This window comes from Lagenorhynchus albirostris, chromosome 1, assembly GCF_949774975.1.
Source record: "Lagenorhynchus albirostris chromosome 1, mLagAlb1.1, whole genome shotgun sequence".
Taxonomy (NCBI): Eukaryota; Metazoa; Chordata; class Mammalia; order Artiodactyla; family Delphinidae; genus Lagenorhynchus; species Lagenorhynchus albirostris.
In genome coordinates, this window is record NC_083095.1 from 134,083,491 (window position 1) to 134,106,479 (window position 22,989).

The following is a 22,989-nucleotide window of genomic DNA, read 5'->3' on the forward strand; positions in this document are numbered from 1 at the left end:
CTTTATTCCTTTGACCATGGATGTAGTAGATATTCAAATGTTAGATGAGCAGGTGATTAAATAAATGACACTAATTTGGGTATCTCAGAAGTCTTTAATGTCTTTGTGATTCTCAACTGTATTCTTAAAAGGTGCAATTATTGGACAAAATACTTCTAGAGAAGTGAAAGATTGCTAAATGCACATGTATAGTGTTTTATTTGAAATACTTAATATCAGTACAAGGTTTTTGAAAAGAAAGGAATATGAAAATCTGTGATGTATGAAGAACCCTGACATTACCCAGAAATGTGTTTCTCATATTCTTTCTGTAGTTTGTAAAAGAAAAAGAAACTTGTGTCTTTAGGTGATTTATTGAGTTAATTTTTAAATGTGGCCAATTGAACACACAAGTTACAATCTCTCTCTCTGAAGGTCCCCACTAATATTATAGTAAATAGATAAACAGATAAAGTTCTAACCCCTCAAAGACAGAGAGAATGGGAAGGAAAGTAAAGCAAGTATGTTTTAATCTCGAAAGCAGATGATTGAAAAACAGTTGCCTAAAAGCTAAAACCTCAATTAGCAGGAGGTCTTCCTACCGGAAGAAAACCTGTGCCACATAACCCCAGAAGGCTCAAAAATTAGAGTTCCCAAGTATCTCAGACAATGAGGGTACAAGTAAGGCTGGAAGGAGGAGGATTGGTTGAAAGTCTAAATAAGAGGCAGTTCAGATGCCCTAGATCCCATCTGCTACATGTACAGCCAAGTGAATGCCCCTCCCCAAACACTGGCAGAAGACAAGACGTTGAACCAAAGTTACTCAGGACATGGGGCCACCAGGTACAGCCATACAGAAATCATACAAAAACAAAATGATTAAGTGAAAATCTGTTCCTTAAACACTGAGACACTCAGCCCCTTCTTCTATGAACCTCTGAGAAAATGAGCAGGCCATGTCATATACTCTAGGCTTAGAGGGCATAGGATTCCATTCTTGTGACACTAACTGTCCCAGGAGAATAGACCTATAAATATTGACAATTGGGATTCCCCAGCAGGGTCTCTTCTTAATCATCCAAATTGGAGCCCCTCATGCTGACTTTGTATCCAGCTTGTGATTAGATCTAGATTGTGAAACACTGAAATCCACCTATGCATTAATCTTAAGTATGAACAGAAATCTCCAGATTACCACATATTTAAGGAAAGCCTACAACCTGAAATACAAAGAAAGAACTCAGAGGAAACAAAGACCATGCAGGAAACAAAAGAATATCTTTAAAAATTAGAATTTCACAGAGATGAGAAAATACTGCAACCATGAAGCAAAAACAAAGTGCTGTAAAAACAAAACAGGGAGCCCAAAAGAACTCCTGAAAATTAAAAATACAATTGATGAAATGAAAAATTCAGCAGAAGGACTGGAAAATAAAGTTAAGGAAATTGCCTAAGAAGTAGGACAAAGTAAAAAGATATGAAAAGCAGAAGAAAAAAATACAAGAAAATTCAAGACTCAGTTCAGGACCAAAATCCAACAGAGAAAATAAATGAGAGGAAATTAGCAAAGAAGTAATACAAGAGATATCTTCAGAAGTGAAACACATGACTTTCAGATTGAAAAGACCACTGAGTTTTTGAACAAAAAAATGAAGGAAGACCTATACCATGACAGAAGAAATCAGGGGTAAGAAGTGCCTAAAAGTTTCCAGAGAGGACAAAATAGGACATGTACAAAAACGTTAGGAATTAATTGGACTTATGAAGAACAGTACTTAAAGTAGGAAACAATGGGGCAGTCCTTAAAAACTCTGAAAGAGGGACTGCCCTGGTGGCGCAGTGGTTAAGAATCTGCCTGTCAATGCAGGGTTTGAGCCCTGGTCCGGGAAGATCCCACATGCCACGGAGCAACTAAGCCTGTGTGCCACAACTACTGAGCCTGCGCTCTAGAGCCCACGAGCCACAACTACTGAGCCTGCGCACCTAGAGCCCATGCTCCACAGCAAGAGAAGCCACCGCAGTGAGAAGCCCACGCACCACAACGAAGAGTAGCCCCCACTCGCCGCAACTAGAGAAAGCCCACGCACAGCAATGAAGACCCAACGCAGCCAAAAATAAATGAATAAATAAATTTATTTATTTAAAACAAAAAACTCTGAAAGAAAATTAGTTCCAACCAATATTAGTTCCAACCAAGAATTCTATATCCATCCAAACTATCAGTCAAGTATAAGGATGAAATAAATATACTTTCAGACATACAAGGTCTCAAAATTTTTCTTCCCATGCACCCTTTCTTTGGAAGTTGTTTGGAATCCAAGAAATAAAGGAATCTAACTCGGGGTTGGGGGGTGGGGGTGGAAGGAATTCTTAGGATGAAGATGAAGGGCATCTCAAAATGAGAGCTGTATAGCATGCCTAGAGAGCAACCAGTCCAGATTACAGCAGGAGGATGGCGGTTTCAGGACAATTGTCTCCATTGGAGGGAGAAGAAGAATCAACAATCCCTGATGTGTTTGAACTTGAGAGGAAATTCCATTTTAACCAGAAAGATTGACAATGAACTAGTGATACATACATAAGAAATTCAACATCTGAGTGAAACCAAAAATTTGTACAAGAAAGTAAATGTAATCATTTACTAAATAGCTTAACTGTGAATAATATTTGTATAGTCATACTGGAAGAAAACAATATTTTGCTGTCGGTAGTGCTGTGGACCAGATGTTCTGATTCTCCCCCTCTTACCAAGTACATAGTAGAATGATGTTTCTTGTCTTCCTTGTGGTTGAATTGGACTATGTGATTCGTTTTGGCCAATAAGTTGTTAGCAAAAATGATGTGTCATTTCCAGGCAGCTCATTTAATGTTGACACAAGACCCTCCAGAGATATTTTTTGCTCTCTGCCACTGTGACCTACAGTCCTCTGTACTGTTCAATACACTAGCCACTATTTAAATTAAAATTAACTAAAATTAAAAATTCAGTCCCATGTCACACTAACTACATTCGAAGTACTCGTTATCCACATGTGACAAGCGCAGATGTAGAACAGTATAGATTGAAACATTTCAATCATTTTAGAAAGTTCTGTTGGGCATTGTTGCTCTAAATGATGGTTGCTTTGTCACGTAGACTCTGAAGTAAGGACAACAGGGGACCCAGCCAGTCTCAGATGAACATGTCATTTGAATGAAAAATAAAGCTTTATTGTTTGAAACCACTGAAATTTTTGAGGAATTTTTCACTGCAGCATAACCTAGCTTATCCTGGCTTATACAGAAATCCTTGATTCAAACTCAGCTCCTAATACCACCTTCTATATTGGGATAGGCTAGATTATGCTAGTCACAGCTTGAAGAAGCTCTGTGACTGTTTTATAGAGTTTCAAAGGGAACTTCCATCAGCACATACTGCAGAAAGATTCTACTGTAATTACTTTGGCTTAGGAATTGCTCAGTGGTTAGAGATGGTCAACAGTCTTAAACAAGGCTATTCTCAGAAAAGTAACTTTCATGGAATGTCTAAATGAACAACTATAAACAATGGAGGGAATATTTGCTTGTGTTTATGAAGATCTTCCTTTTGAATCCTAGTGATCATTTATTCCTCTATCTTTTGATAGAACTGGTGCAGATAAAGAATGAGAATGAGGCAAAGACTAGTTGTTACTAAGTAAGTGCATTTGCAAAGTTATTAGTAATAATTTACCAAGTGATTTCCCATTCGTCATCTTATTTGAACTTCATGGTAGTCCTAGCAGGTAGACAGATACAGAACCCAAAGCTTGGAAATGTGAAGTATTTACATACAGTCATGTGACGTGCTGGAGGAGGAACTGGAACTTAAATACAGTGCTATCTGATTCCAAGTCCAAACTTCCTTTCTCCCCACCTTTAGCTTCTTGTTTCTGCCCCTTTCTTGGTAGTGAGGCCTTCAGGAGCCCCTCTTCTCCGTGGGAAGAGTGAACCCTTATGTAGCCAGTATCACATACCAAGGCACAGAGCTCCCAGCCTGATAATTATGTATCTAGCCACTGTACTTCTGCAAGAGCTGTACTTCTCTGCAAGAGCTGATGTTCACACACAGTAGTATTTACTCCTGGTAATAGTAGGAATCACAGTAAGAGTATCAGTTATAGTAGCAGATGACACTTTTGTAGGACTTACCTATGTGCCAAACATTGTTCTAAGAATTTACATATGTTGATTCATTAGATACTAAGATTATCCTCATTTAACAGTTGAGGAAACTGAGACACAGAAAGGTTAAGGAACATGTCTAAGATCACGTATAGCTGCAAGGCCAGAACCCAAGCCCAGGTTCTGACTCCTTGTCCAGCTTTTAACAGGCATATTACTTCCTGTAAACCATAAATAAACAGTTCAATATGACCCTATGTATTAGGCAAAAAACTATTTTACCATTTTGTAATAAGAAATGCAAATTTTTTCCTAAGAGAGGAATTTAGATTAGATATTTTAAAAATTCACTTTAACAAGAAACAGTGCTGTCAGTTTACCAACTGGTTTGTTTTCTGAGTTTATACAAATTTGTAATATACTTTATTCAATTGAATAATATTTATTGAGTGCTTATTATGCACCTAGGCACAAGCTAAGCATTTTATGTTATTAGCTCATTTAATCCTCACAAGAACCCTATGTTATAGGTAATGTCATTATCCGTGTTTTATAAATGAGAAAATTGAAGCTTGGAAGTAACAACCTACCCAAGGTTACCCAGCCTAGCGGGCGCAAAGCTGAGATTTGAACTCGACAATCTAACCTTAGAACCAATACTCAAACATTCAGATGGCACCTCTATAATTTCAAAATTATTTATGATTCCAGAAAATTTCCATATCATCTCTGTTCATTTTTGGTGGTTTTATTGAAACACAATTACTGTATTTTTTTTCTATCTAGGTTTATGTTCCAGATGAAAATAATGCTATTTTGGGAAGAAATACAAATAAGCAAGTTTTCGAAGGCTTGACAACTGGACTTCTCAAAGTCAGTGCTGTGGTTTTTGGCTGCCTGATTGCCAATCGACCAGATGGAAACAGCCAGCCAATTACACCAAAAATATCAACACAGGAAATGAAAAGCAAACCCTCACAAGGTGATGCTTTTAACAGTCGAGTTCAGGACCTCATCAGGTAAATTTCTAGATTTCTTAAAACTGTCTTTTTTGTTTAAAAATATATATTAAAATAATTTAAGTCTCAGGGCCCAATGTGATGGCAATCTTTCTCACACCATCCACAAATTCCTAATACAAAATATACCACATTTTGTAGAGAGAAGGAAAATCCTATTAATGAAAAGCATTACAGTTAGAGCTCATTTGTCTTTCTTGATATTTAGATATTTGATATTAGAATAGGTAGTGTCCACGCTTTTTATAACTTTTTTCTGTCAACTCCTTCCAACTCAAAGAATTTCTAAGAATTTCCCTATCTCAGGTCATCTCTGGTTATAAATTTGGTTCAGATTTAAAACAGTAATAATAGCTATCATTATGGAGCACCCATTATGTGTAAGGTACTGTAGTAGAGGCTTTACAGCCCTATAAGTATAGGATTTCTAATACAGACTTTGTAGGTAGGAAATTGCTCAGTGAGGTTAAGTGCTTTGCCCAAGGTTATGTACTGAATAAGTTTAAAAGTTAAGTAGGAGAGTTGAGACTGGAACTCAGGTCTAGCTGTACTCCCAACAGCTGTATGTTTTCCACTACACAAATGTGGCAATTCCTAACACCTGTTCAAGGTCAACCCTGCTTCCTTCCAAGGTCACCTTCTCTCCTGGGAAATTTATTCCTACTTTGACATCTGAATTCTTTTTCCCTCATGAATCTGGAATCAGGTAGGACATTTAATTTCCCAACAGGGTTCCATCTGGTGTTAATCAATTACCTGTCCCACCTATCAGAAACTCCTCTGTGATCTGCACTGATCTCTGACTTCCAAAACCCATGCAATTTGTTACTCTCTGAAGCTTATAGTAGGTTCATAGGAGAAAGAGAATGCCCTCTTCTGCATTTGCTTCTTTCACAGTTCATAAATTTTACGCTGGTCTCTTATAGTGCTTTCTTGAAAACAGTTGTTTCATTCAGTATCTTTCTTACCCTTGATTACTTTGTTAACTTGTCCCTTCCATCTGCCTGCCCTCTTTCCCCAGGCATATTTATTGCTAGAGAGTACTAGGCCCTTTGGGTCCACAACCATTTATCATACAGCACTTGACTTTGACCCTCCCTGGCCTTTCTCTCAGTTGCTTGATCCCATTCAATTTCCCCATGTCCTTCTGGTCATTGTAGAACCTGGCCCTCTTTGCTGATGAATGCCATTCAGCCCCAGCATTCTCCCTTGGGCTACTCTGTGATGCAGCAACCCTGCATTCTTGTCATCCAGACAGCTTAGCCACATGCCTCAGCTGTGATGAGGCAGAAGGTCCAGCCAAGTGCTTCAATGCAATTCTGGTGGGCCTTCCGGGAGAAAGTACCTACATTTTTACATATATTATTATAGTTACCAGATCCTTTGTAAAAAGAAGAAGGTTATTGGGGAAAAAAAAAAACAGTGGTAATTTGCCAAACCAAATAACTCATGTAGCTTTAAAAGGGTGATTGACAATTATAGTACTTCAGTACAAAACCATGCCACTCTTTATCTGACTTGAACCACTTTTGTTAAATATTGTTTTCTTGTAGATAATGCATTGTAGGCTGGCTTGATGATCCCTATATGTAGAACCACAAACCTTATCTCAGATCTTCTTAATGAAGCAAACAGAACATGTTTAACTACTTTCATGCTTTCTTTCTCACCTTCTCAAATATGAAGTGACAGGAAATCTCACACCACTCCCTGCTACAACCTGTGCATTTTTTGTCAGTTTATATCTCTAGCATTGTAAAGTTGTGAGGAAAGCATTCCAACACAGTCTTTGGCACTATTCTCTGACCTGTACCCCTAATGTAGAGCTGGAGCAGGGCACATCACCCTGACATATGTCCCTGTTCTCTCCTTATCTGGCATAGAAGAGGCAAGAGGGTGCCTAACCAAGATGAGGTAATAACAGTGTTTATTCTCATTATTTTACATAGTTTAGTCAGGTTTCTAGATCTAAGGGATCCTCAAATATTTATCACCTCAAAATATGATCACTTGTGCTCACTTTGTGCCAGACACTTCACAAGGTCCTGGGATAAAAAAAAAAAAAAAATTAAAAAAAATCCTTTAACAGAATATCCAAATAATATCTTTTGGCTATCAAACATCAGAATTCTTTTTTCTATAAGATGCAAATATTGTATGTGTCAAATGTTTAGCATAGTTCTAGGAAAGCAGTATTGTGTGTAGGGTAGAAGCAGATTGCAATTTGAAAAAACACTGGTTTGAAATTTGCTCAGGAAATGCATCAACCCTGAAGCTCTGTTTTTTCCCAGCTTTACTGAGATATGGGTGACATATAACATTGTGTAAGTTTAAGTTGTACAACGCGATGATTTGATACACATATATATTGCAAAATGATTGCCACAGTAACGTTCATTAACACTTCCCATCAGCTTACATAATTACTGTGTGTGTGTGTGTTTTAAAACATTTAAGAGCCACTCTCTTAGCAACTTTCAAGTATGTAATACAGTATTGTTATTTTTAGTCACCATGTTGTACGTTACATCCCCAGAATTTATTCATCTTATAAATGGAAGTTTGTACCCTTTGACCAACATCTCCCCCTTTCCCCGACCCTCCACCCCAGCCTCTGGCAACTACCATTCTACTCTCTGTTTCTGTGAGTTCAGCTCTTTTAGTTTCCACATGTAAGTGAGAACATACAGGATTTATCGTTTACTGTCTGACTTATTTCACCTAGCATAATGCCTTATATGGCCACCCATATTGTCACAAATTGCAGGATTTCCTTATTTTTTATGGCTGAATAATATTTCGTTGTGTGTGTGTGTGTGTGTGTGTGTATGTATTTACCACTTTTCTTTATCCATTCATCTGTTGATGGACACCTTGTTTCCATGTCTTGGCTATTCTGGATAATGCTGCAGTGAACGTGGAAATGCAAGTATCTCTTCAAGATAATGATTCACTTCCTTCAGATATATACCCAGAAGTGGAATTGATAGATCATATGGTGGTTCTGTTTTTAATCTTTTGAAGAACCACCATACTGTTTTTCATAGTGGCTTTACAAATATACTTTCCCCACCAACAGTGTACAAAGGTTCACTTTTCTCTCCACATCCTTGCCAATGTTGTCTCTTGGTTTGGGGAGCTTTTTAGTTTTGTGTTTTTGTTTTTGATAATAGCCATTCTAACAGGTGTGAGGTGGTATCTCGTTGTGGTTTTAATTTGCATATCCCTGGTGATTAGTGATGTTGAACATCTTTTCCTATACCTATTGGCCATTTGTATATGTTCTTTGGAAAGCTGTCTATTCAGGTCCTTTGCCCATTTTTTCATTGGATTATTTGTGGTTTTACCATTGAATTGTAGGAGTTCTTATTTTTTCGAATATTAACCCCTTATCCAGTATATGGTTTGCAAATATTTTCTCCTGTTCTGCAGGTCGCCTTTTCATTTTTTTGATTGTTTCTTTTGATGTGCAGAAGTTTTTAAGTTTGAAGTAGTCCCACTTGTTTATGTTGCTTCAGTTGCTTGTGCTTTTGGTGTCATATCCAAAAAAATATTGCCAAGACCAATGTCAAGTTTTTTCCTCTATGCTTTCTTCTAGGAGTTTCATGGTTTCAGGTCTTACATTTAAATCTTTCATACATTTTGAGTTCTTTTTTTGGGAATGGTGTAAGATAGGGGTCCAGTTTCATTCTTCTGCATGTAGTTATCTGATTTTCCCAGCACCGTTTATTGAAGAGAGTATCCTTTCCCCAGTGAGTATTCTTGGCTCCTTTGTCAAATATTCATAGACCAGATATGCATGGGTTTATTTCTGGGCTCTCAATTCTGTTCCATTGGTCTACATGTCTCTTTTTATGCCAGTACCATACTATTTGGATTGCTGTAGCTTTGTAATATAGATTGAAATCAGGAAATGTAATACCTCCAGCTTTGTTGTTCTTTCACAGGATTCCTTTGGCTATTCATGGTCTTTTGCTGAAGCACAATTCTTTTCATCATGTTCAATTAGAAATTTATATCTGTCTCTCAAAACAGGGAAATCAAACTTTGCAACCTAGAGGCAAATAGATAGTCCAAGTCACTGATACCAGCCTTTTGGAATCAACAATTAGTAAACATAAGGCATCTATTCAAGGAGAAGTCATAAAACTGTACTTTAGCCAAGCACTTTCCTAGCTGCTAGGATGTACTACAGGCACCTCAGTCTCCACAAGTTCAAAACTGGACACCTTATCTTTCCACCCAAAGGAGATAGTTTTCCTGTGTCTTCTGTCCTTATCTGTAGCACCAGTATCCCATGCAGTTACTTAAGCCAGCATTCTGAGCATTGTCAAAAACTCTTCACAATCCTTTACCAAACCAATATCCAATTAAGTCTTTAGTACCTATTGATTCTACCTTGTAAATATCTCAGATTTACCTTTGCTCCATTGCTACTTCTTTAAGAGTGCAGTCTCTCTTGTAATAGCAGATAGCTTGCCTCTGCCTCTCTCCCCATTCTCCTTTTTAAAATAACTTGTTTCCTAATTATAAAATTAATATGTGCTCAGTGAGAAAAACGATTTGAAAAACACAGAAAAGCACAATGGATTTTGTTGAATACACAAAAATTATCTTTAATCCCACCACCCAAAGATAATCATTGGTTTTGTTTTGGTTTTGGTACATATATATGTGGTTATTTTATGAAAAAAATTATAATACTTATACACATTGTTTGGTCATACTTTTTTGGTCATACTTTTGCCCATACTTTGGTCATACTTTTTTCCAAATCAACAGAAACTTGCAAATGAATTTTTACTGGCTTTCCAAGTATTTAATTATGTAGCCATGATTTGCTTTAGGTAACCTATTATTACTTACATAGGTTTATTCCAATATTTTACTCTTACAGATAATACTGTAAAGAACATCTTTCCCTACAATTGATTATTGTCTTCTATTAAACATTGAGAAGTATAATTTGGGGGTCAAAGAATATGCATTAAGGATTTTGATCCATATTGCCAAATTGTCCTACATAAAGATTACATATGAGTACGTCCTTGTACCCTCAGCCTAGACACTGTCGGATATCATCATTCTTCTGAGTCCTAGCCAAACTGAGAGGCGAAAATATTTCATTTTTTGTATTAGTAGTTATATTGAACATTTTTTAATGTTCACTGGCCATTTTAATTATTTTGTGAGTTGCCTGTTCATGTACTTTGCCCATTTTTCTATTGGAGGTATTGACTTTTTTAATTGTAAAAGCTCTTCATGTATTAAAATCATTAGGCACATGCATAGAGGGGCAACCATACGAAAGATAGCAAGAGGGCAGCCATCTGGAAGCCAAAAAGAGAGGCCTCAGAAGAATCCAACCCTGCTGGCACCTTGATTTTGGATTTTCTTGGCTTCCAGAACTTTGCTGAGATATGGATGGAATGTGCTAAAGAACAGCTGACCGTCTTGTACTATGAAATGGACTCCAGTGCTGTAGATGCTGCTCCTATTTGTCAGGATCAGTGTTGATTCCCTGTGATAATCCTCTGTTTACAAGGTCTTAGTTCATTACTTTTGATCAGATTCTGTCATCAAACAGATGGCCTCACAAGAAAGCCAGATAGTAACTATCCATAGACAAGAAACCATTGTGAAAACTCAGAATGCAGGAGGTAGATGAGACTGAAGCATCTCCCCCCAGACCTCAGAGATCAAGAAGTACCACATTAGAAGGGTAAGAGGAGCAGCTACACTCTGACCACAACAGCCCTCCCACAGGCCAGCACAACACTGCATGAGCCCCCATCCCCCCACAAGCCTGTGGTTTCTCCAGTGGGAAGTGGGAGCCCAAATGGACATCCAGCTCTCCCAGCATTGTGGGACACTTCCACTTGGGTCTCACCTCACTGGGATTGCTGGGGGAATCTGCAGAGCTTGACCACTGGTGATCAAGTAGAAAGGTGTGGAGGGACTGACAGCAGTCAGCACTCAGATCTTGGTGGACTGTATTGCTGCTTGCAGTGGTGCCCAAGAAGAGATCCCAGGCAGCAGCTCTGCCCATCTGTGGAACTGAGCCTGTAGCCCCATCTGGCCACGGAGCTCAGTTGGCAGTTCTGCTGATTAGGGTCCCCAGTCCCCAGACTGTACTGGCTGTAGAGCTTGTTTTACCACACAACCTGGGAAGGAAAGCAAAGTATCATCCTTGCCCTCTAGCTCAGCATCGCCTTTATTCTGACCATCTAGGAAGGCCAGCTGGGGAAGCCAGGCAGCCGCAAAGCCCAAACTACAGCCCTTCTTAGGCAGGGAACCAAGCCAACAGAACTACCCAACTGTTGAGCTTAGCCTTTGACCCCACATAACCAGGAAGACTGAACAGTAACCCTTGGCAGTCTTAGAGCCCAGCTATTGTCCCACTCAACTACAGAGCATAGCCTGCATCCTCACCCCACAATGGAGCCCAGACAAAGACTCTCCCAACCACAGAGACAGTTTATTTACCCACCCAACTATGAGATATAAATGGAGGCCCCTCCCAACCAGAGAGGCCAGCCAGTGACCTTGCAAGCAGCCAACCTGATCAAGAAGCCCAGCCTGTGGCACAGCCTTTCAGAATATTGAAGGAAAAAACTGTCAACCAAGAATGCTGTACCCAACAATGTTGTCCTTCAGGAATGAAGGAAAAATAAAGACTTTGCCAAACAAACAAAAGCTGAAGAAGTTCATCACCACTAGACCTGCCTTACAAGAAATACTAAAGGGCATTCTTCAAGTTTAAAGAAAAGGATGATAGGGACTTCCCTGGTGGTCCAGTGGTTAAGACTCTGCACTGCCAATGCAGGGGGCCCGGATTCAATCCCTGGTCAGGGAACTAGGTCCTGCATGCCGCAACTAAAGATCCCGCATGCTGCAACTAAAGATCCCACATGCCGCAATGAAGATCCCGCTCGTGGCAATGAAGATCCCGTGTGCCTCAACTCAGACTCAGTGCAGCCAAAAAAATAAATAATTTTTTTTTTAAAGAAAAGGATGATAAGTAATAACATAAAAACATATGGATGGGCTTCCCTGGTGGCATAGTGGTTAAGAATCCGCCTGCCAGTGCAGGGGACACGGGTTCGAGCCCTGGTCCAGGAAGATCCCACATGCCATGGAGCAACTAAGCCTGTGAGCCACAACTACTGAGCCTGTGCTCTAGAGCCCGTGAGCCACAACTACCAAGCCTGAGAGCCAGAACTACTGAAGCTGGCGCACCTAGAGCCCATGCTCCACAACAGGAGAAGCTACCACAATGAGAAGCCTGCTCGCCACAATCAGAGAAGGCCCACGCGCAGCAACTAGAGAAAGCCCACATGCAGCAACGAAGACCCAATGCAGCCAAAAATAAAATAAATAAATTTTTAAAAAGACGAAAAAAGACATATGGATGTGTAATACTCACTGGTAATGGTAAACATATAGTCAAAATTCGATCCTCTGGTATTGTAATGGTGGTGCATAATTCACTTACAAGTCTAGTTTGAAAGTTAAAAATCAAACATAATAGGGCTTCCCTGGTGGCGCAGTGGTTGGGAGTCTGCCTGCCGATGCAGGGGACACGGGTTCGTGCCCTGGTCCGGGAAGATCCCACATGCCGCAGAGCGGCTGGGCCTGTGAGCCACGGCCACTGAGCCTGCACGTCCGGAGCCTGTGCTCCACAACGGGAGAGGCCACAACAGTGAGAGGCCAGCGTACCGCAAAAAAAAAAAAAAATCAAACATAATAGATATAAACATAACCACAGTAGTTTGTTATTGAATGAACACTATAAAAATACATAAATTATAACACGAATAACCTAAAATATGAGGAGGGAGAAATAAAAGTACAGTTGACTCTCGAACAACACAGGTTTAAAATGTGCAGGTCCACTTACATGCAGGTTTTTTTCAATAAATACTACAGTGCTACACAATCTGTGGTTGGTTGAATCTGTAGATGCAGAACCGAGGGTATGGAGGGCCAATGATGGGACTTGAGCATCTGCGGATTTTGGTATCTATAGCGGGTCCTGGAACCAGTTCCCCACAAATACTGAGGGACAATTGTATAAAGTTTCTGTATGCTATCAAACTTTTTATCAACTTAAAATAGGATGTAATATATATGTTTTATTTAAGCCTATACGAACCTGTAGTAGATACATATAGTGTAAAGAATTCAAAGCATACTGCCGCAAGAAGTCATCATATCACAAAAAGAAAACAGCAGGAGAGGAAGCAAGGATCAAAGGATCTAAAAACCAGAAAATAATTAGTGAAATGACAATAGTAAGTCCTTACCAATCAGTAATTATCAATACGTTAAGTGTAAATGGATTAAATTCTCCAATCAAAAGACACAGAGTGGCTGAAGGGATAAAAAAACAGTATCCAACAATATGATGCCTATAAGAGACTCATTTTAGCTTTAAAGACACACATAGACTGAGAGCAAAGGGGTGGAAGATATTTCAAGGAAATGGTAAGCAAAAGAAAGCAGGAGTAGCTATATTTATATCAGACAAAAGAGATATTAAGCTAAATATGGTTAAAAGAAACAAAGAAGGTCATTATATGATAGAGAGGTCAATCCACCAAGGATATGACAGTGGTGTGGTAAATATTTATGCACCCAACATCGGAGCACCTAAATATATAAAACTGATACTAAAAGAACTAAAAGGAGAACAAAACAACAATACCATAATATGTCGGGACTTTAATACCCCACTCCCAACAATAGATAGATCTTCCAGACAGAGAATCAGTAAGGAAACAGCAGATTTCAACAACACTATAGGCCAAAAGGACCTAACAGACATATATAGAACACTCCATCCAACAGCAGCAGAATACATATTGTTCTCAAATACGCATGGAACAATTGCTAAGATGAATCCTATGTTATGGCACAAAACAAGTCTCAACAATTCGAGAACACATAACTTATATCAAGTATCTTTTCCAATCACAGTGGTGTGAAACTGGAAAACAGTAACATTTTACAGTATATACATATGTCAAATCATCACATTGTACACCTTAAACTTACATGATGTATATATCAGCTATATCTCAATAAACATGGGGGAAAAATACATTAGGCTTTCATCTTACATGTTTCAAATGCTTTTTCTGTTTGTCATTATTGCCTTTTAAAATATTTAAGTTTTCTATTATTTTATGATGAAGTATATCAACATACACCTAACAAAATTATCAATACCTGTGTACCAACTTGACAACATTTTTCAGTAACCAATAACATTTTTCCATATTGTCTTAGATCTTTTTTCTTATTGGTAAGAAACCAAATGTTGTAGATACAGCTAACTCCCCATCTCCATCCCTTTCCTCTTACTCTCACTCAAGATGTAAATCACTATGTTAGAGTGTGTGTATATAGTTCCTATGCATTTTTATAAAATTTTTATATACATGTGTGTAATATGTATGTATATATGTAAATATATACAAATGTATATAAATATATTTGTGTATATAAAATTTATATGTATATATTTATATATAATAAATATCCATAAACAATATATTCTGCTTTCTATTTTTTGTATTATTTAAAATTTACATAAATGCTATCATACTATTTTGTCAGTTTCTATGTTCACATAACATGGGGTTGAGCTCTATGTTGATGCATATAAATCTGATAAATTTATTTTAACTGCTCTACAGATTCTATTAAATGAATAAATTCCCAGTTCATCCATCTTCTATTTGAGGGCAATAGTTTCTATTTTTTCACTATTTCAAGCAATGATACAATGAATATCCTTGTAGAAACCTTCTTTTGAACCTATATGGGAGTTTCTCAAGCTTATATGCCTACAGTAGGAATTTATGAATGTTATGATAAATGCATGTCCAACTTTACCAAGTAACACCAAATTGTTCTCCAAAGTGATTTTACAGATTTCACTTTCCATCAGTAAAGGATAGGAATTCCGTTTCCTCATATCCTTATCAGTGTTTTATATTAACTCACTGATTTTTGTCAGTCTGATATTTGTGAAATGGTATTTTGTGTTGTCTTCATTTTCATTGTATTTATGATTAGTAAGTTTGCATGCATCTATTTTTAAAATACTGCTATTATTACTACTAGTAACAATAAAACTAACAATAAAATGTATCAACTTCTTTGCATGTATTAGCTTATCAGTCACTTATTACAAGAACCTTATACTAACATTCTATTACATTAAAAAGGAAACAGACTAAGAGGGGCAAGGTAATTTGCCCAAGGTCATCCAGTAACTTGCAGGGCTAGGGTTCAGTATGTCAATATGTCATTTTCCTTCATTATAAGATAATAGGGTTAGTGGTCATCATTTCATACTTCCCAATTTTAAAACTGTAGGATAGTGGTCCCCAACCTTTTTGGCACCAGGGACCGGTTTTATGGAAGACAGTTTTTCCACGGACTTGGGAGGGGGCGGTTTTGGGATGATTCAAGCGCATTACATTTATTGTGCACTTTATTTCTATTATTATTACATTGTAATATATAATGAAGTAATTATACAGCTCACCATAATGCAGCATCAGTGGGAGCCCTGAGCTTGTTTTCACTTGCCACTCACTGATAGGGTTTTGATATGTGTCTGCAGGCAATTAATTTATTATAGTCTCTGTGCAGTCAAACCTCTCTGCTAATGATAATCTGTATTTGCAGCCACTACCCAGCACTAGCATCTAGTACTTCTTCAGCTCCAGATCATCACACATTAGATTCTCATAAGGAGCGTGCAACCTAGATCCCTCGCATGCGCAGTTCACAGTAGGGTTCGCACTCCTATGAGAATCTAATGTCGCTGCTGATCTGACAGGAGGTGGAGCTCAGGCGGTAATACGAGCGATGGGGAGCAGCTGTAAATAAAGATAAAGCTGTGACAAAGTGAGAGTGGCATGGACATATATACACTACCAAACGTAAAATAGATAGCTAGTGGGAAGCAGCCGCATAGCTCAGGGAGATCAGCTCGGTGCTTTGTGACCACCTAGAGGGGTGGGATAGGGAGGGTGGGAGGGAGGGAGACGCAAGAGGGAAGAGATACGGGAACATATGTATATGTATAACTGATTCACTTTGTTATAAAGCAGAAATTAACACACCATTGTAAAGCAATTATACTCCAATAAAGATGTAAAAAAATAAATTAAATAAATAAAGATAAAGCTTTGCTAGCTCACTGGCCGCTCACCTCCTGCTGTGTGGCCTGGTTCCTAACAGGCCACGGATGCTCAGTAACCAGATAAATGCATTTCCAAATGTAAAAGGAGAAAGGGAACATTATTTTATACCTTTTAAATAGTAAACTTAGAAGAGGCTCCAAACATTATTCATCAGCTTTCCTTCCTTTTACAAAAAACTGTATTAGTAAATGAATAGTGATAGGGATTTTAGTGCACTTACAAGCAGAAGCATCAATTCCTTTGCACATATTGCTGAAAGTTTGTATGTGTTGATTTTCAGAACTGCTGTATTCAGAGTCCTGCGCTTTTCATACATGTAAATGCAGTCGCGCTGAATTGGTATAAAATGTCTAAGCTAAGGCTGATTTATCTACAAGGTCATTTATAGTCTTCAGATATTTTCAATTATTTCTGCTTTGTAGACTAATAAAAGAACTACTGTTGTTGGTCCAGGTTAATAAACGACTCTGGAAAACTTTAATAGACTGAAAATGACTTCATAAGTGTTACTGTCAACTCTCAGGACTGCTGCTTTTCATAACAGAGAGCAATTAGATTCTCACTGTTATACTTTTAATGGTGATAGGGTTTAAAAAAAAGTAGCGAATCTAAAGTGGCATTAGAAGTTTAGGTTGTAACAGGAGTGTCTGGGTAGCATTATCTTATTTTCTGAATCCCTGAATTCTGGTGAATTTAGCTTCTTAGTACTTTAGGAAGTACTGCTTTTCAAGAGGATAGAGATCATTATAAATCATTTCAATTATTGTCAGACTCTCTAGACCGGTGAGAATGATCAGATGATCACTTTCCTGAAAAAATAGCATCAGAATAACCAAAAGAGAAAAGAGAACCATTTACAGAAATAGCTGATTATTCAGGACTAAATCTTAGGAAATTGTTATTTAAGATGCTGTACCCAAACGTATGTGTGTTGTGTTTGCTTGCTTGAAGGGTCTAAGCCTGTGTTTGTTAAGATTTATCTTTGAAGGTGAAGATGTTGCCAGACTATGCAGATTGCTAACACACATTTCTCCCCACATCTAGCTACGTGGTGAACATTGGTCTGATCGACAAGCTTTGTGGCTGCTTCCTCTCGGTGCAAGGCCCGGTGGATGAGAATCCCAAAACAGCCACATTTCTGCAGCATGCCGCAGGGCTCTTACACGGAATGTGCACGCTGTGCTTTGCTGTCACCGGAAGGTAAGGCCTCTACTTGATGTCAGTCTGGAGTCAACTTTTGAAACATCTCTTGGATTTTGCTCATTTTGGAGTCATTTCATAGGGATGTACATGGTCATCCTGGGCTCTTTTCCTCTTTGTGCTACCTCTGTCCTTATTGGCTTCCCATATTGAGACTTGTCTAATATGTCTCATTTTCCCTGGCTACATGCTCCTGTCAGAGCCTTTTTTTCTTGTTGGTGTCATAAACTTAACTATAATTTCTACGAGAGACCTTAGAAGTCATGCAGTTCCTCTTCCACTGAGATCCAGAGGAATCAAGTGATTCTCCTTGAGTCAGCAAGTCAGTGACAAAGCCTAGACCGAATCAAGTCAGGCCTTCAGCGCAACACGGCACAGCTTCGCAGTGCCCTGACCATCACATGCTTTCAGTTATCGCCTCCTAAGTTCTTTATTTTCCCCTTTGTCCTTCCAAGGTATCTCCATGAATAAGAGAAAGGAGCCATCCAAAAACAGTAGCCCCCTGACGTCACACGTGACCCATGGGCATCATTTTAGCCAGTGTGCCAGGGACTACGACTGGCCTGCTTGGCTCTGTAAACCCCCTCACCCCACCCTGTGGACTGTCCTCAAAAACAGTAATTCTCTAAGAGAGACAGAGTAAACCGCCTCGTGTTCTTTTCTCTCCCCTCCTACCAAGTAAAAATCATTTGCAATAGTGACTCAGTGTTTCCGAAAGAAATATGACATATCCCTCAGGCATATTAAGGATGTTCAGTAAAACAGTTTTCTTACAATTAAATTCTAAACAGCACTGCATACAAATTATATATATATATATATATATATATATATATATGATATATATATATATCAGGGATTTGTCAAGAAGAAAACTAATGATTTGAAACTAATAAAGTCTAGCTACTTAAAGAAATCTTATCCAGCCGTATTCAATGTACACACAATGCTAATGTCTGTATTCAGAATATTTTAAAAGAGAATTTGTTTCCTGAAATGAACTTCCTCAACATTTGTTAGTCTGTTATGCATAGGACCCCGACACCCACCTATTCTTCCTTATTCTTGCCTAGTCCCTCTACCCTGAGTCACATTTCTAGGAAGATTAAGACTGTCTGAGTATCAAGGAAGCCAAGCACGACCTGTAGTCAGTGTTCCACTTAGTCTGTTCCCTCTAGAAATGTAGCCAGAGCCTACCTTCCAGGGATTTGATGAGAACTCAGAAAGTGGCTATGTGTAGGTCTGTGACCTAAGTAAGCTCGGGTGGTCCCACACTGCCCAGAGGCTGGCATCAGTGTCAGGGCTCTATCCAGGGCCCTGGCACCTGCCAGCTTGGAGGCTGCCATGCTGCCCAGCTAGCTCCTGTGCAGTAGCCAGGCCACTCCCTGGGAGGTATCCTCTCACCCAGGAGACCCTTCCAACACTCACTCTTTTGTATACACACCATTATAAACCTGCCAGCGTCTCAAGTCTTTGTCACCTATACTCTTTCCTTGAATCCAGATGAATATCACACATAAACATTTCCATATGTGGTGGTTGTATAGTTTGTGGGCTTCAGCTTTCACTTACACATGGATTCAGTCACTTGAAATCTGTGGAACTTGAAAGAAGTTTAAAGGTCATTAATAGCCACTCATTTTTATAGGGAAAGCAACTGAGCCAAACTAACTTGAATTAGGACCCAAGATTCCTCCCTTGGTGTTCCCCTCCTACACACTTGACTTTATATTATTCAAAATATGGTAGCATACGTTTTGTTTCTTTGAAAATTTTCTCAATTACATATGTGGAAAAACAGGATCCTCTTCTCTTTAACACACACAGTCATGTCCTTGTCTAGTAGACATTGATTGAACATCTGCCTTGGGCCAGACACCAAGCTAAGTACTAAGGTTACTGCCCTCAGGGAGCCCAGAGTCTGGTGTGGAGTCAGACTTGCAAATTAATAGCTACAACATAATAGCTGCAACAGAAGAGAATGTGCCCAGAGAAGGAAGTAAAGCACTTCCAAAGGAGGTCAAGAAGGGCTTCAATGGCCTAAATCTTAAAGGATCCAGGAAAACAAGTGGAGTAAAGAATTCATTCGGGAGAAAGGGCATAATATGGGCACTGCATGATATAGTAGATGTTATTGGTGCCTGTGGCCTATCAGGAGGTCACCTACAAGTGGCTTCCTGTATTTCTCTGCCTGAGGATACTGAACAAGTAGCTGTTCGCTAGAAGTGCCAGGGAGTTAACACCCCCAGGAGTGACTCTCCAACAATACATTGGTGGGTAATATCCCAGCTCCGCTACTCCTCAGTGGGATGATCCTGAGGTATGTTCTGTACGGTTTCTCAAAGGGACCCAGTGGTAACCTGTTCATTAACACTTACTTGATTAGCTTTTCTCCCTACCCTCTTTTCCTTCTCTACTTCCTCACAGATAAACTACTAACACCCATATCTTTGTTTCAGGGACTACTTTGGGGGCAACCCAAACCAAGAGTTTTGGATATATAAGACATTGTCTCATGTTCAGTTTGATGTAGTTTACAATAGGGTGACTGTGAAGAGTGGCAGGAGATGAGGTATTCAGTGCGCTCCATACATGTTCAAATTTCTGTGATAGGATGATCACTCCTGAAAACTATAGAAATGACTGGAATGGCATGAGCCTAGAGGCAGAAGGAATAGTAAAAAGGCTCTTGAAATGTTGAGGGCTGTGGAGACAGTAGAAATAGAGAGGAGCAGATACATTGAGGACACAGAATAAATGTAAGGGAAATGGCATAGAGCTGATAGTATGGGGTGTAAAAGGAAGTGAGGAGTCTGCAATGACTCCCAAGTTTCTGACTTGAAATTTTTGAGTGGTAGATGGTGTCGTCTCCAAATTAGGGGATATACGTGGTTTTCCATGATTCTAGACATGCCCAAGGATTATCCAGGCAGACCAAAGTGTGAGTGTGTATGTATGAAGTTTATATATAAAACCTTATTCTATACGTATATACACACACTCGTAAAATGAAGTATAATTATTTCTATGTACATATACAACTGGATTTTAAATAAATCAATGATTAACCCTTAGTGGTTTTTAAGAATTCTTCATCTATTTTTTACCCAATATAATTTCCTTCTCCAACCTTAGTTACTCTGCAAATTTCTATTGGTAGGCCTTGCTGCAAAAGCAGGTTCGGGTGGTTTCCTGGCTTGATTTACCTAGGAAATTCTTAGCAGTATCAGTGTAAGCTGCTTCTCTGAGAGACAAGAAGAATGACCCCTGTCTGCTGTTCTTCCTCTCATCCTTCAATCTTCCAGTATTTCCTGAATACTGCCAAGCTGCAGGAATACAGGGAGTTTTTCCTACATCTTCTGATTTGTTTACCTCTAATATTTACAGCCCATTTTGTGCTACAATACTTCCCATTTCTTTGTGGAAATTATATTTTTAAACTATAAACTATAATGACCTGTTGAAAGCACTTTGTTGCATGTGTTAAATAGTCTCAGCACAAGGTCAAAGCCGTGTGTGGGGAGAAAGGTAGCTTGGTTGTTGTTATACTAGAGGAATTCACATAATTCCTGTTGGGGCTGCCAAGGGAAGCCAGCCAGAGCCTGAGCGCCGAGGAAGGCTTGTCCTCAAAGCCCTTCTGTGACCAACAGGAGTAAAAGACAAAGGGGGCCCAGAGAGACCTTCAAAAACTGCCTCTTGTGAACTGGCAGACCCTGAGATAATTATGTACACTAATTGATAGCACAGGGCTTTGAGTAAACACTTTGCAGTCTGCCGGTGGCCGGCCTTTGTGATGGTGATTATAGCAGGTCTGCCTTTGCACTGCCCTGCTATTGTGCCCTTAATCTTCTAATTTTTACCTAGGTTTTCTGAAAGACAATTTGGGTGTCAGTATTTACACTGTTAATCTCTGCTTCAGCATGGGGGAGAAAAGTACTCACATGATTTTTGTACCAGCCTTGGTTTTGAACAGTAAACTTGCATTTCTTTAAGTAAAAATCGAAATTGTGATCTTCTGGTGAAAGGATTGATTTTTATATTAGGATTACTCTACAATTTTAATATGCGAATTGTTCACAAGCTATAATTCTTAATCACTTCAACAAAATTCAACAATCTGTAATAGGACTTTCAGAAATGACTGTTGGGCCTTAACTGTTACCAGTTTTCCATTCTTGGGCCTGCAAGAAATAAGGAAAAAAGGATAGTTTTCAAATCTCAGGGCAGTAACTCAACTGCCATAATTGGCTAAGGCTCAAGTCCCCCTTAAGGTGCTGGCTCCTTAGCCAAACTAATAGGATCCGAACAGTAATGAGTGATTATAAATTGTAACCAATACAAAACCTTTCAGTTAATCAGCAATCATTTCTAGATGCATAACTATGCAAAGTACTATAGCTAGAGTGCCAAGAAGTAGTGGATCCAAAGTGAAAGAGTTTACAGTCCTTGTGACTGCACAGAAGAAAAACAGGAGCTTGTAAAACTTAGTTAATTCTGATTGGTTGGAAAACACTATTCTGAATGCTAGAATATTTTTACACAAAAAGAAATTTGTTATTATGTGTATTTGTGGTTTTTATTTTCGCATCTGTAAACTACACTAACAAAATGAGTTCTAGCCAAGGTCTCTGGAAACCTGTGTCATAAAAAGATAGGAATGGGGGCTTCCCTGGTGGCGCAGTGATTGAGAGTCCGCCTTCCGATGCAGGGGGCACGGGTTCATGCCCTGGTCCGGGAAGATCCCACATGCTGCGGAGCGGCTGGGCCCGTGAGCCATGGCTGCTGAGCCTGAGCGTCCGGAGCCTGTGCTCCACAGCGGGAGAGGCCACAGCAGTGAGAGGCCCGCATACCGCAAAAAAAAAAAAAAAAAAGATAAGAATGATTTGTAATTTAGCCCATTAATTATGTGGATATAAATGAGTGCTTCTCAAGTGTTTAAGGGTGCTTGAAAACCATTTGTTCAAGCAAAGGTAAACTTTAACTCTGCCTGCCTGAATTATTCATTCATTCATTAGACAAATATTTATACAGTGCTTGCTCTGTGCCAGGCCCTGTGCTAGGCTTGGGAGAAAACAAAAATGACTAAGATGTTGATTGAGTCCTCAAGGACCTTGTAAGCTAGTAAAGAAGAGGTATATACAAATATCCATGGTGTAAGGCAGAGAGTGATACAGAGGATAGAAGATAACACACAAAAAGCACTTAGCATGCTGCCTGGCACATAGTAAATGCTTAATAAATATTGGATTATCACATCATCATTGATGGACTTCAGAGGAGGGAGAGATCACTCTTAGTTGTAGGAATTAGCTGTTTTCTAGAGCAACTAAAATTTAATCTAGGCCTTGGAAGATAAAAAGGGTTGGAACATTTAGAGTTGAGAAAAACATAGACAAAGAAAATAGCATACGCAAAGACATCAAAGC

General features: G+C 39.0%; 1 protein-coding gene and 1 non-coding gene across 3 annotated transcripts in view; both read left to right on the forward strand.

Moving 5' to 3' along the window:
* SCAPER (S-phase cyclin A associated protein in the ER) overlaps positions 1-22,989 on the forward strand; it is a 493,568-nt gene that overhangs the window by 404,308 nt on the left and 66,271 nt on the right. For both annotated transcript variants that reach the window (XM_060170191.1, XM_060170192.1), the window contains exons 26-27: positions 4,909-5,141; positions 17,408-17,563. In XM_060170191.1, coding sequence (XP_060026174.1) covers positions 4,909-5,141; positions 17,408-17,563 — 389 coding nt within the window. The remainder of the gene's footprint in view (positions 1-4,908; positions 5,142-17,407; positions 17,564-22,989) is intronic.
* TRNAG-GCC (transfer RNA glycine (anticodon GCC)) lies at positions 11,925-11,997 on the forward strand. The gene has a single exon. It is a non-coding gene; the product is annotated as a tRNA-Gly (tRNA).